Source organism: Thunnus albacares, chromosome 14 (assembly GCF_914725855.1).
Source record: "Thunnus albacares chromosome 14, fThuAlb1.1, whole genome shotgun sequence".
NCBI classification, from domain to species: Eukaryota; Metazoa; Chordata; class Actinopteri; order Scombriformes; family Scombridae; genus Thunnus; species Thunnus albacares.
This window is the reverse complement of record NC_058119.1, coordinates 8541904-8556246: the sequence shown is the minus strand read 5'-3', so window position 1 is coordinate 8556246 and position 14343 is coordinate 8541904. Positions and strand designations below refer to the sequence as shown.

General features: G+C 42.3%; 1 protein-coding gene and 1 long non-coding RNA gene across 4 annotated transcripts in view; one reads left to right on the top strand and one right to left on the bottom strand.

Annotated features, from left to right (window-relative positions):
• LOC122997057 (arginyl-tRNA--protein transferase 1) overlaps positions 1-9401 on the top strand; it is a 55268-nt gene extending 45867 nt beyond the window's left edge. For all 3 annotated transcript variants that reach the window (XM_044372982.1, XM_044372981.1, XM_044372980.1), the window contains 2 exons: positions 721-841; positions 8448-9401. In XM_044372982.1, coding sequence (XP_044228917.1) covers positions 721-841; positions 8448-8626 — 300 coding nt within the window. In that variant the 3' untranslated portion in view covers positions 8627-9401. The remainder of the gene's footprint in view (positions 1-720; positions 842-8447) is intronic.
• A 3783-nt stretch (positions 9402-13184) lies between these two features.
• On the bottom strand, positions 13185-13550 carry LOC122996495. Its single transcript, XR_006407004.1, has 2 exons — positions 13403-13550; positions 13185-13302 (listed from the first exon to the last, which is right to left on the bottom strand). It is a non-coding gene; the product is annotated as an uncharacterized LOC122996495 (long non-coding RNA).
• Positions 13551-14343: the final 793 nt, after the last annotated feature.

The window sequence follows — 14343 nt, the reverse complement described above, 5'->3', positions numbered from 1 at the left end:
TGATAGAATGCAGGTCTCTGATAATGGAGTCTCTTTCTCCTCCTCCTTTCTGCTCAGTCTACCCCTCACTCTTCTTTTTTTTTTTTTTTTTTTTTTTTTTTTTTCTTCGCCCTGCAGCTGTTTTTGTTCAGCTTGGTTTACTTTCCATCCAAAATGTTAGGTCAAATACAGACTTGTACCCGTTTCACAAGCGCACATCACAATATGCTCACGTGTTTACATTTCCTGCACTCTACACTGCAGACAACAGCCCAGACAAAGAGAACATGGCTCAAACAAAGAACTTTCAACAGAGCGGAGTTCGATCCAGCTTTCAGCCCTGGTTTTGAGCAGGGTCACCTAGTGGGGTCAGTTTACAGCTTGTCAAACCTTTAACCCTAAAGGATCACTGGTGTAATGTGAGAACGGTGTTCAGATGGCTGGAACGAACAAATATTTTCATTATCAATTTTCAAACCTTTTTAGTATAATTGATTAATGCATAAAATGTCTCAGAAACCAAGGTGTTGCCTTCAAATTGCTCCACATGTCAGACAAACAGCAAAAACCCAAAGATACTGAATATACAGTGATGATGAAGGAAATCCTCACATTTAAGAAGCTGTGTTTTGTATTTTTGAGGGATAAAACACTTAAACAGCTTTTTGATTTTCTGTTGATGGATAAATGGTTTCAGCAGTAGGTGTGACCATCTCTCTCTGTCCCTCTCTCATTCCTCAGGGGCAGTACCGGCCTTCAGACCTCCTGTGCCCAGAAACCTACATCTGGGTACCAATAGAGCGATGCATACCCCAGCTGGAGAATTCCCGCTATGCTCGTTTGAGCCAGGATCCTGACGCAGGTACAACTACATACCACTGTTATCATGATCATTGCTAACATTCTGACCTGCGTCTGTGATTCTTAGTTTACATCTCTCTAGTTTCATTGTGATGGTGTATTGAAATCTGTAGGCTTGCTTCCAGCCAGCGTGCAGTCACTGAAGAGGGGGAAAAACAGGGCCAGCAGCTCTGATCACACAATCTTCTCTCCCCATGATCCTTAAGTGCGGTCAGAGCAAAGCTAGCGCTGCCATTACAGAAGGGTCATGTTGTCATTAGATGAATAGTGATATCGGGGGTAATAAACCTCATGAATGAAGACAGACTGGCAGACGCCCATCGTCTGGACTGGCGGAGTGTGAGATGAGGACCAGTGAGTGTTTAAGAGAGTGTGAGTGAGTTTAAAGGTTTTGAAAAGATGGTTTTGAATTATTTTCTGCGTAGGTGCATAGCTGCAGAGAGACTCATACATTTTATGTCTCCTTATTTCTTCTCTTCTGTTGATTCTGCATTTTTCTGCTCTGGGAGTCTGACACTGCTCAACTCTGGAATGAAAAGGTGAAAGTACTGATCTAAAAGAAGGATTACCATACAGATACCGCAGAATTGTTATAGGAGATGCTATAAATATTGCAACTACTTGTAACCTGAGAGGAGGAGTGTTTAGGGGGCAAACCATCTCCTGTCCACTCTTCCCCGTTAATCTGCATCACCAAACAGAAAAGGAAATGTGGAAGGACAAGAATTTGATTGCCAGCTAAACTGGGACCAATAGATGGAGGGTAATAGAGGGAGTTATAGAAGAATAGATGGACGGAGAGAAGGAACATGTGATATAAATAATTTTATAGAGATGAGAAGAGAGGGGAGTGAGGCTGGTGCTGTATGCTGGCACTGGAAGAGAGAGAAATGCAATAAAGTCAGAGCTAGATTGACAGGGAGGTGGAGGAGGAAAAGAGAATTATATGAATGAGAATCAGATTTATTGGCCAAGTACGTTAACACAGACAAGGAATTCGGTTCCAGCCGTTGGTGTCTCTCAAGTAATACAGACAATACACAATATACAAGCATAGACAGATTATATAAAAGACAAACTGCACAAAACAGTGCAAGTGTGTGTGGTAGTGCAAAGAACAATAATGTGCATCATGTATTTGAATGAAATTGCGATGTATGAGTATTTGTACAATATAGTATTTGTATATGTGAATCAGGGTGTAATAACTATCTGAAGAAGTAAATGTAGCTATGGCCTAGCAGATTGGGTCAGCTATTTATGAGGGTGATGGCATGAGGACAGAAACTGCTCCTGTGTGTGGTAGTTGTATCCAGGGTGTGAGAAATCGGTAATGATTCTCTCTGCCCGTTTCCTGGTTCTTGAATAGTACAAGTCTTGGAGGGTGAGCGGGGGGGGCACCAATGATTTTTTCGGCTGTCCTGACTGTTCACTGCAGTCTGTTTGTATCCTGTTATGTGGCTGCTCCAAACCACACTATGAAGGATGTGTAGAGGACAAATTCTATGACTGCGGTGTAGAACTGGCTCAACAGCTCCTGTGGCAGACTTCCTCAGTTGCCGCAGAAAGTACATCCTATGCTGGCCCTTTTTGAGGATGGTGTTGATGTTGGTCTCCCACTTCTGGTCTTGGGAAATGGTAGTTCCCAGAAACTTGAAGGTCTACACAGTTGACACAGGGCTGTTGGCACCAGCTGTTCAACCTCCGGCCAATAGGCAGACTTGTCACCATCTTGGATGAGTCTGATCACAGTAGTGTCGTCTGCAAACTTCAGGAGTTTAACAGCTTGGTCCTTGGAGGTGCAGTTGTTGGTGTAGAGGGAGAATAGGAGTGGGGAGAGCACACATCCCTGGGGAGCACCAGTGCTGACTGTCTGTATACCAGAGGGAACTGTTTCCTGCCTGTCAGGAAGCTAGTGATCCACTGACAGATGGTGCGGGATACAGTGAGCTGGGAGAGTTTGGAGGAGAGTATTTCTGAAATGATGGTGTTGAACATTGAGCTACAGTCTACAAACTGGATCCTCTCTTGTGTCCCTGGGTGGTCAAGGTGTTGCATGATATAGTGCAGTCTCATGTTGACTGTGTCATCCACTGACCTGTTTGCCCGGTAGGTAAACTGTAAGGGGGTCCAACAGGTGTCATGTGACGTTCTTCAGGTGGGCCAACACCAGTCTTTCAATGTGGAGAGACGGCTTAAGACTTTGTTGTAGTGAGGACGTACTTGGACTCTGTGCCATGCTAAGAGGTAAAAATGAACACATACACTGAACTTTAAAATAAAAACCTTTCTTTTGACACCTCTTTCCTCTGTCCCATATATTTTACTTTTCAGAGGTCAGATGGTGTAATGAGGCAAAGTTTGTGGGCATCGAGTGCACCAACTATAAACCGAGAATCTATGTTTGAGGAAAGGATTCTGCACATTTTTCTTACTTCCAGGATAACTTTTGTTGTTTACTCAAGTGGTTGTGAAAGCACCACGCCTTGGAGAAATAAGGGCATTTAAAAGACCATTAGTAGGCTGGTCATTTACAACGTTGCCATTAACAGCTTAGCCAGTGGTAGGTCTGACCTCTTCTTGTCAATCATACCCTTAATCCCTGAGTAGGCACAAATTACTGAGGACAAAGTGGCGGTCTCAGAGTCGGCAATTTTCACTGTTGCCAGTGTATGTTTGTGTGTCTGTGGCTCTTGCGGTGGCTCCATTCCTGCGTGGACTGTTGATCTTGGATGGAGCCGGACATTATTTCAGGGCCTAGCTGTCCAAAAGCAGTGTCATTACATTTTAGTGCTAGTGGTCTTGATGGTTAGCTCTCAGGTTTGTTGCCAAGCTGTGGGGCTGAAGTGTACTTAGGATGGTCTTTGCCAAACTCGTGGTAGTGTGGAGGTTTCTGTCTTGTCCAGGAATACTCTTCAGTGGTCAGTCAGTCACCAGGTCAGCTTGCCCTGTGTCATCGTTAGGTTAGCAGCATGGCATGCTGTTGAGGCTTGTGGCCCTGACCTAATTGGCAGTTTGTCAATGTGTGGCTTGTTTTGAGTCTAAATAAAGACATGTTGCAATCTGTCCCAGGGAAGTCCTGCCTGCATGTAGTGGTGTGGGAATCTCCTATGTATGTTTTCAGGCAGTAACTGTTGCAATCTCATGTATTTAGCTGCTGTGGCCACAAAAGTAAAATTTATGTGATTATGACATTTTGTACTCTGGCCTAACTGCTCACAATGCTTCATGACATAAAAGTGTCTATTTTATTTGTCTACACTTGACTTTTTTATGTGTCAGTAGATATTTAGTGTGCCAGAGTATCAGCCAATTGTCAACAACAGTCAACTGCAATCCTCCTAATGCATGCCTTTTCTGTTGACTAGCGACACATATTCAACAAAATATATCATTTATATCAACTCCCTTTTTAGATTGGTTGTCAAGTACAGGTCCTATACTAAACTTTTCATCACTAACCCTATCAGCAGGGAAGAGCTAAGTTTTTAGTACATAAAATAAAAAGATTAGAGTGAGATATGTTGAAAAGTTTATAGGACGATAAATCCTATAAAACAATTCATGAAACAAGTCAGAATGTGTTTCTAGCAGATAGTCAAAAGATAATCTTAAGTGTGTTGATTAGCATGTGAGTGAAATACTTCTTGAAGTCTGCTAGTAGTTGGTTGAATGCATGTTAGTTGATTTATCATCATTTTCTGTACTTTGGGGTCAGCAGTGAACTGTCAAATTATACTTACACTACACTTGTCTATACAAAGGGTGACAATACAACTTTCCATTATTGAAAGAGAGAACCTGAACCTGAGAGCAAAGATGATTGATCTGAAAATACAAAAGATAAAAACAACTTCACAGAAAATTATGCTTCAAGAAATTTCAGATTTCACCAAAACTGTTAGCAAAGAGCCCATTAATTGCAAATCATACCTGTCGTCCGAGCCTGCCTAGGATTCAAAGCTTCACCCAGGGGTGAACGAGAACTAGGGATGCTGGGTGTTATTTCAGATTTTCAGGGTGACCGGGTCATAGAGCTGTCGTAATGAGGTGCGTAAAGACAGCTAATCTAAAGTTTACACGACTCTGTCCACAGCAGGCTCACATTGATTACATGCCTGTTGGTGACACATGGAGGGCCCTAGGGCTTCATTGTGGCCTCTAACAAATGCACATAGAGCATGTACACATGCACATAGACACACACGCACTCTACACAGCAAATGTTTACTATCTCTCACACACTCATAATCAGTGTTTGCTCGACAGAGAAAGACGTAGGGGCATTGCCCGTTCAGCAGGATAAACACTTGCAAAAATGTGTGACACGAGTAGTCACCCTTTGAACCACCTAGCAGGCGTCAACCCAAGCACACGAAATTACATGACGCATGCACACATTTAAGATGCATTCGGTAAAATATTATCTAATATGTCAAAATAAAATATTTCTATTCTATTTCATGTCTCAAGCAAACACACACACTCACTTCTCATCAATCTGGTTATCTGTGCTTCCAACTAAGAACAGTAAAGCTAAAACATGGGCGGTGATTGGACAGCAACCCTTACTTCTCCTCCATACTTCTTTTTTTACAATACACATCTTCATATATCATCACTGTCAGAGCCACTTCACTCTGCTCTTCATCGGGCTTTCTGCTCCTTAGCCTCACTTGCACTAATGTTCCCTTTCAGAGTGGAGGCGAATCTGATATCACTCCCCTCAGTTTCTTCTCTTATAGTGCAGGAAGTAGATTTTTTCTGACCTTTCTCTCATTTTAATAATAATAGTTATATTCTCCATAATCCCTTTGAGGGAAATTCCTCTTGTTGCTGTTCCCGCTCCACAGGGAGGTCAAAATTCACAGTCAGCTACAGAGATTCAGTGTCTCGCTTTCAGCTGGGCGGATGCTTGCTGACACAAGGGCTTGAACTCAGGCTACTCAGTCAAAGAACATTCTTCTTACTTGCTACACCACCATTTTGGCCTTTTTCTTTTCATACCTAAGCCCTGATTTGGATTTGCAACATTAGGTCATAGGAAGTGGTCATATCCAAAGAATAACCCCGATGGCCTGCCTTTGACCAGCATCCGGTGTTGAGCAAGTATTTAAAAACTTTGAGATGGATGGAAAGCAAGAGGAGCGTGGCGAGGTGTCAAGGCCCCGAGCCTCGGCCCTGACCCTCTCACTCCCAGACCGACCCTTACCACTCCTCTTTCCCCCGACCCTTGAACCCCGAGCTGCGACCTCAGAGCGGCGTGTCACTGAACGTCCGGTGGGCCTGACGGGAACGGGGATCTGGAGCTTCTCAAAATGAGGAAAGGGCATTGATGGAGGACGGAGCGAGTGAAGAAGAAAGGGAAAGTTGTTTATGTGAGAGGCGGATGTTTGGATTGCCTCGAGTAAGTGTGGGAGATATGGGCCTTGTGCCTCCTCTCTGAGTCTCTGTTCAGTATTACTGTTGAGGCTAATAGACCATCTTAAAGCTGCATGCTGCCATCCATTTTTGCTCTGTAAAATGTTCACTACTTATTATCTTCACAAGGGGACAGTGGTGCTTTACTCCAGTGTTGCACACACGCTGGAGTGGACAAGTGTAACTTCTAGTGTAAGTGGCCTGTCACACTGATAAAGAACATGCACAGGCAAATTGTGCTTAGAGAGACAATGCTGATGGCAGCTTAAGTTATTATGGAAGTATCGAATGTTTAAATATTTTGACTTTCATCCCATCAGGACACATTAATCCTTCATGGAGCAAGATGATAGTCATGTGGACGTTGCATAACATGTTTACATCTTTTAAAACCTGTTTCCCCCACACTGGTGAGATTTAACATACTGCTGATTTTCTTCATTTAAAAGTTTGTGTCAAGCATTCTTCAATTATGTGACTCAGCACTTTTAAGAGTAGGGGGAAAAACACAGTGGTTAGGGCATTACTGAGCAGGGAAATGAGGCTAATAAATAAAACATGAATCCACAGTGTGGTTTGAAAATCTTAGTTGAAATATATGAAAATATCTTTATGGAAATGGGGGTGTGTGTGAAAGCTTTATGTTTGTAGCCATCTCTCTCTTCTTTCCTCTGGCTTGCTCTTCAGGTACTGTCTCATGTGGCACATGAAAAGTTGGGACATTCAGCTATTTTGCTCAATAACTATGTGACTTTTTGAATTCTCCCATTAGTAGGACCTCCAAATATGCCTTTGGGGTTACTGTTGGCATTTAATCATTGTCTATTCCAAATGATACTTGAGGCCTAAAGTAACATTTTAACTGATCACTGCAGATACTTTCCTAGGTGAAATTGCTGCCAGCCTCACTTAATGCTCCAAAAACCGAAATGATCATATGAACTGCCTTTCAATTCCTGGCATCTTGTTGTGGCACTCACATCACACTTAAGCAGATTCCTCTTAATTATCTTGTGGGCTTTGACAATACTTTTGGTGAATATTTTAGAAATTTGGCAGATATATGAGCAATCGCATTCGCTCGCACCACCTGGGTGCTCAGCTGTGAGCCACATGGGTGCTGTCAGGGGAGCAGCAGTGGCGAGTGGGAGGCCCTGAGCTCTATTAATACCAAATCTCACTCGCTCCTGTTTGATCGATGTGTCGTCATCGGCCTGGCAGACTAGTCTGCTCCACTCCACAGCCTGGCCTAAAATTTATTTTCATCTGCTTCCTTTCAGCCAAGCCAGACCAGATTTACTCCAGACAGGCCAGATTGATTGGATGAAATATTATGTGCGCAATGTGCATTTTAGAAGGCACGATATAAATTTTACATTCGAGGCATTTTGCAGTGTAATGTGTGCAACAGTAATGAGTGTTAGGAGAAGATTTGGAATAAGAGCTGAGGGGGTAGATGAAAGCGTTTAAAGAGGGCAGTTAGCGTGAATAGAGCAGGGCTGTCATTCATCGGGGAGAAGCTTATTGAAGTTCCAGTGAACGACAGCTAATGAAGAACTCTTCAGTTCTCTTTGGAGTGGGAAGATGATGAACACTGTTGAGATATTGAGACGTGCATGTGTGTACCCGCTTGCACGCACACAGTGCAGTATATTTTCTTGCTGTATATTTGCTGTGCTAATCCTTGCATGTCCTCTTGGCGCCAGCTGTGAGCAGCTTGGCTCAGCCTCTCACTCCTGGAGGCAGCGGTTTTAGTGTCAAAGCGAAGGTCACCGTTTTTCACCCTTTTTTCCATCCAACTCTCCAAAGGACCCTTCTTAGCTGCTGAACACGCACCTATTAGCGCTGTTATTCCTGGTCTGATGGGAGCTGGCAGTATATGACATAGGACCTAATGAGATGCTGAGTTTGGCAAGCCAGCAGGGAGCAAGGCCCCCGTAAACAAGGCCAACTAACTAGCCTGCTCACGCACCACTGTGACTCCAGGTTTAGGGCATAGGGAAATTAGTGCTGATGAGGAGGGGGGGGAAATGCTTTCTGGTTCTCCAGCAACTTCTCGGAATAATGGTGTATCTTTGCCAAGTCACTCAGAGGTTAACTCAAATGAGTGAAGGGAAAATAAGGACAATGTTTATTGTGCTACGCTGGGTCTCATTATGTTCTCATGTCTGCCTGTTTGTGTCCAGGAGATGCTCGGGTGCTGACAGATGTGGGCAGAGCTCTGGTGCTATACAGGCGGACTGTCATGCCCTACGCAGCCTACTGTCGCAAACGCAAGGGCTCCAGTGACGAGACGGAGGTGCAGCAGTACGCCGGATTGGTTGGCCAGGATTGTGCCGAAAGGATCTTGCTCTACCGCGCCTAAACCTGCAGCATTCACACCGCCTGCACCTTTTAATATACGTAAATACACCGATGTCTGTTTCTGTTTCTGTTAACGTCTGTCTCCTCACTGTTTGTGAAAGTGCTTCCTGCTGCCTCTCCCTGTAGTCTCACCATGCTTAGCTCTACACAGGCTGAACAAAGCAGTAGCCAATCACTATCTACTGAATTCACCCACTGGCCTCATTCATCAGTTATGTTTCATTCGCATTTTATTTTATGAGTTACATTTTATTAATCAGTGAATCCTGCAGCAGCTGTTCTCAGTTTAGTTCACATGCACCCCTTTGCTTCATTTGACACCCTACAGGGACCAGTCCCTTGAATGTCATTTTGATATCATTGCTTTGATTTTTTTTTTTTTTTGCGCCATCCTCAAACTTGTATGCTGAAGTAATGATGTTGTAAAAGTGTGTCCAGCTACACACAGATGATAACTTTCCTGTGAACTGACACTGGGCTGGATTTATGTCAGCATTGCCACTTGAGGAGCATGTTCTCCTTTGAATGTCTTGTGAACTTCAAGGTGGTTTTTACTTGCTTACATTACATCTAACACTTCAAGCTGTCTCATGCTAAATCACAATGTAATAAAGATTTTTATCAGTGGGTTATTGTGAAGGAAAGAATTACCTGTTTATTTACTTGTCTGATGTTTTTTGTCTGTTATATTTATAGCTTTATTTGCTTTTCTTTTAATATTGACACTGTTATTTTTGTTTGAACCAAATAAAGGGGTTGTATATTCCCTGCTTGGACTTTGGGGCTTTCCTTTGCATATTAATCATACAATACAGCACTGAATTGACTGGCAGAGGGATCTTGGGAACAGGATAATAATGCATTAAGAGCTACAGTTGTACACTTAATGTCTCCCAAAACACTTGCATGCCAAGAGATAAGTGCTGCAGTTGGACGTATTACATTTGGACAAGCAAAAGGTGTCAGATATATGAGCTACCAGAACACAAATGCGACTGGCCTTTTGCCCCCCCAACAGAGTGACAACAGCAGCACAGTTCCCAGCCAGGGAGCGTCTAGGCAGAGCCAAGAGAGACCTGGTGTTAGCAGGCAGGCTTTAGGACTTTATGAAATTTATCACCTTAGACCAAAAATCTACAGCTATTTTTTTTGTTTGGTTGTTTTTTTTTGTGTCAATTAAATGAGTCATCATGTCCTTCCATTTTTTTTACAAGTCTTCATCTTGTTCTTGGGAAAAGGATTGGAACAAAGTACTGCACATTATAAAGACACCAAGTAAAATCAAAACTAATCCTTTGTTTCTGCTGTTATCACAGCATTAAACAGCAATCTCTAATGACAGCTACCAGCACTGGTGCACTTGTAAATGTTTAGTTTGTCTTTATTGAATGATTTTTATTAAATGATTTTTTGTGGTTATAACTCAGGTATTTTGGGGTTCAAGTGGTTGTGTGAGAATGAATCAGAGAGGTATTTTTTTTAGGGATGATGGGTAGTTGGGGACAAGTCAGCAGAGGGAGGAGGGAGGAGAACATACTGGACACAGCAATGTAAGATGACAATGTACAGTTTATGTCTGGCGTTACTCTCATAGATTGTCCTCATGGTTTTACTTGATGTATTTTGTATTTGACTAAATTGATTCCATCTTTTGGATACCAAATTCAAATTTGATAATTTGATAAAATTGGCAGTTTGCAACTGCCACTATTTCTGCCATGATCTCAACATTAACAATGCCTAGTGAATAGACCTTTTTTATCCTCCTAGTACACATGGACTTGAGCCTGCAAACATAAATAATCTCTGGGGTAGTTAGCAAAGTTGTCTGTGTGGTATCTGTAACTCAACTGGGTGAGCATCCTCTCCTCTTAATGCTTTATGTCTTAGGTGATGGATGAATGCACTTACATACACACACACACACACACACACACAACCATGCAACTAGCTGGCTAAAACTGTAAGCACAGACTAGCAAGTGTCAGTTTGACCCTGGACTAGTATGTTTGCAGCAGCTCTGCTCTCCAGTGCGGCTTGACCTGCCACACATTCAGCCAGCTCGCCTGTCTGCACACAATCCTGAGAAAACAGTTGAAAGAGTCGGCCTCTCCAGTTTAAACTCAACCTGGTTTGAAGAACAGCCTGTGTCCTCAGGAATTAGAACAGATTGACAGGCTAATTCTCCAAGAAGGGAACGCTGACACTGGCCAGTGGCCATGTTGGATTCTCTGTTTCTCTCCCACATTAGGCATGCTTCCCCTTGGGCTTAATGTGCACACACACACACACACACATACTCCTGGCACTGTCACGAGTAGTTAGTCTTGGTGGACGCTACACATAAGGATATGTGCCAGTGCTGTGGTGGACCTTTCTCTGTCAAAACATGTGGCCTGGACGAGTCGGCTATTTTATAATGATTCCATAATACTGCAAGACACAGCATGGCAAGTTTTGGACATTACTTTGATGTATAATTGTGTCACTGCTCATAATTCTTACAAAGTATGAGGTCTGTATTGACCATGCACTGCTGATGAAATACTGTTCAGCCAGAGGTCAGTATTCAGAGAATTATGGAGCCTGGAGGGAAGCTTTTATCTTCATGACAGACCTGAGTAACAGAGATAGTTTAAGTACACATAATGGTTTTTTTTGGCTGTGTTGGTGCCAAATAGGTGTGGTTTCTCACACTGGAAAATAAAGACACTGCCAAAAAAACAGAGAAAGTAGAGTATGACCCTGTTGCAAGATAACATTTAGAACTAGAAAAGACTAAGTTTAAGTGTTCTTGCCTACATTGAAAATTGTAGGTGCAAACAGTTTAAACAAGTTCAAATGTGAGGGAAGTGCAGCACCGAAAGATCATCTCAAGACATGTTTTAGGATATATAAAAATATTCTGTTTGAAATAATAATAGTGTCTGATATAATTTTTTCAACAAAAAAAAAAAAACATTTAACTAGCTAACTTAAAAACTCTTAACCTTTACATACTGTTTGGGTCAAATTTGACCCATTTTGACATTTGAAAGCAATAAAAACACTCTAAATGACCTGTAAGCCTGATATTTTATGACTTTTCCTAAAGTGAACCATTTCAAAATAATTTATTTTTTGCAGCTGGTATACATTTTTGCACATAGAGGGTGTTCCGGGTCACATTTTACCCATATCTATTCAAAGGGATTTTAAAGTCACAGCGGGGGTCAAATCAAGGGTAAAAGGGTGGTCATGGGGAATCTTGAAACAGGGAAACTACAGATTGGCATGTCTGTATTTCTGTCATTGGGACAGTAAGAACAGAGTTCAAGGGAGACCTTGACACTGTCACGAGAACTGTCCATGTTCCCACCATATTACTTCATTTGCCAGAGTTCCCACACAGTTAGGCTCCTGTAGACCTTTGAGATGTTATGGGGAATCTTTAAACAGTGAAAGACTAAAACTGTGCATAGGCATCATTATATATATTGTACACACAGTAGGGACATTGGGTCATGAGGTGCCTTGACACTGTTGCAGCATCTGCAGCTGCAAACAAGCCTATACAAAGTAACAAATCAAACCCATCAATTCCCAGGAAACCAACCTATGTTGGGACATGTTGACCAACAAAGTCCTCCCTATAGCGGAGGGCAGCTTTCATAGGATTATAAAAAGTACCTGAGCCCCTATTTCTCTGATTTAATGGAGTGGGAGGAGTTCCAAGAGGAAAAAGACAGTGAGTTGAAGAGAAAGTATTACAAGAGGAGGACAACATGGAGGAAATGGTGAAAAGGATCACATGCAAAGGCGACGCAACCTTCCCCATGTCAGCCACAGCAGCACAGTAGTTCAAATCTTGCCCTGGTCAATCTGCAGTCCCACAGTCAATTGTCACAAAAGGACAAAAGAGAGGGAGACGCAACTTCTGCACAGCAAAATGACTGTAAAATAATGTTTTTTGCAGTTTTGCTTTTTTTTTTTTAAATTTGCAAACCAGTTGGTTGTTTTGCTTTATGACTAATACACTCAATGCAGAGTTGATTGCATACAATTGGCAGAGGAGGGCGTGTGGTTTACAGGCAGTGTTGATTGATGGTTTTAATGGTTATAATGAAACCTACCATTCAAATTTGTTGTTGCATCCTTCACTTTTAATAAAATTCATACTGTTGAAATAATTATGGCTGTTATCCTGTTTTAGATAACATGAGATCATAATATAGTGTGACTGTGAATCTATTTTCTCTATCAATGAATAGTATCAAACCTAAAGAAAACACTCTCTCTGCTCTCTGAAACATTAATGAAGGATTAATCACCCATTTATTAAGGACTGATAAGATATATATGGCTGCAAAATACATTTGTGGTGTAAAATTTGGTGTAGGGACTAATTATAAAGGGATACTTCAGCCGAGTCGAAAATGACCCGCTTCATACTGTGATCGGTCAAAATATGAGACGGCTAAAGAGTAAAAGCAGCTAAAATATCAATGTGTAAGCAATGAAGGCACTTGAACTGCTATGATCTGTGCTGTGAGTGGACCCAAATGCAGACCAGGAGACAGTTCAATAGTATATGTAAAAAGGGATTTATTACAACAGGGGATGAAACAGGTGAGGAGATGGTGTGGGCAGCAGGCTGATCAGCAGGCAGACAGAGATAACCAGGTGGTGAGAGAGCACCTGAGAGCAGAGGAGAATTAACATTAGTACACAAGGCATAGAACTTAAAGAAATAAGTCAGAGTTGCACAAAGACTGAGCGGCCGAGAGCACATGACTACCACTGTAGCTAACTGAATGATCTGGTGAAGAGCGGCTGGTGATCTGGGGAAGATATACTGTCTGGCTCATGAGCTGATGGATGGCAGGTGTGCTGATTAGAGCAGGTGCTGTGCATCAGGAGTAATCAGGGAGAAGCCAGAGGAAGGAGGAGCCATCCCTGCCACTCACACACACGAATACATGAGGAGACAAACAGGCAACAAGAAACACAAGGGAGAACACTAGAGACACAGCCAGGGTCGTGACATAAACTGTTGCGTAAGATGCGTAAAAAAATGAAAGCAATCTAAATTTCAGAGATACATACAGGCTACAATATGCATGTACCTGCTGTAGCTTCTCCACAGGTGCGTTGTGTCCAGATGAAAATGTCAAAGAACCCACAGAGCAAAGAGGATGTGTCAGTGTGAAATAGCATGGGAAGGAAAAACAAGTCTGAAAATCAGGAAAAAGAGACACCATGCCTGAGGTTTCCCCTTTTTCCAGACTTATAATCCAAACTTGCGTGTGGAATCATGTCAGAGAAATATGGAATAATATCCCTCAGCTGTTTACGTAAATGTCCCTAAATGTTACATGCTGCCTTAGTGAGTATTATTTGCTTTTGTGGTAAATAAAAGGGAAAAATTTGTTTAGTTTTGCAGATTTTATCTCTTTTTCAGTATTCATTTTCCCCTCTACGGTAGGAACACAAACACAGGCAGGGGGATGGAGTGGGAGAGTATGTGTCATCCACCAGCATCCCCTGATCACATCTACTGTATGTGTGAGTGAACTGGAACTCCACGTAGCATCTGAAGGGGCCATTACAGTACATGACGCCGTCTTCCTGTTTGTAAATATGAAACTATCTGTGGGCAGTGAGTTTTTTGATCTTGTGCTTTTTCGGTCCTTCACCGAGCTAATCTTTCTACAGTACATACAAGCCTTGTTTCATTGA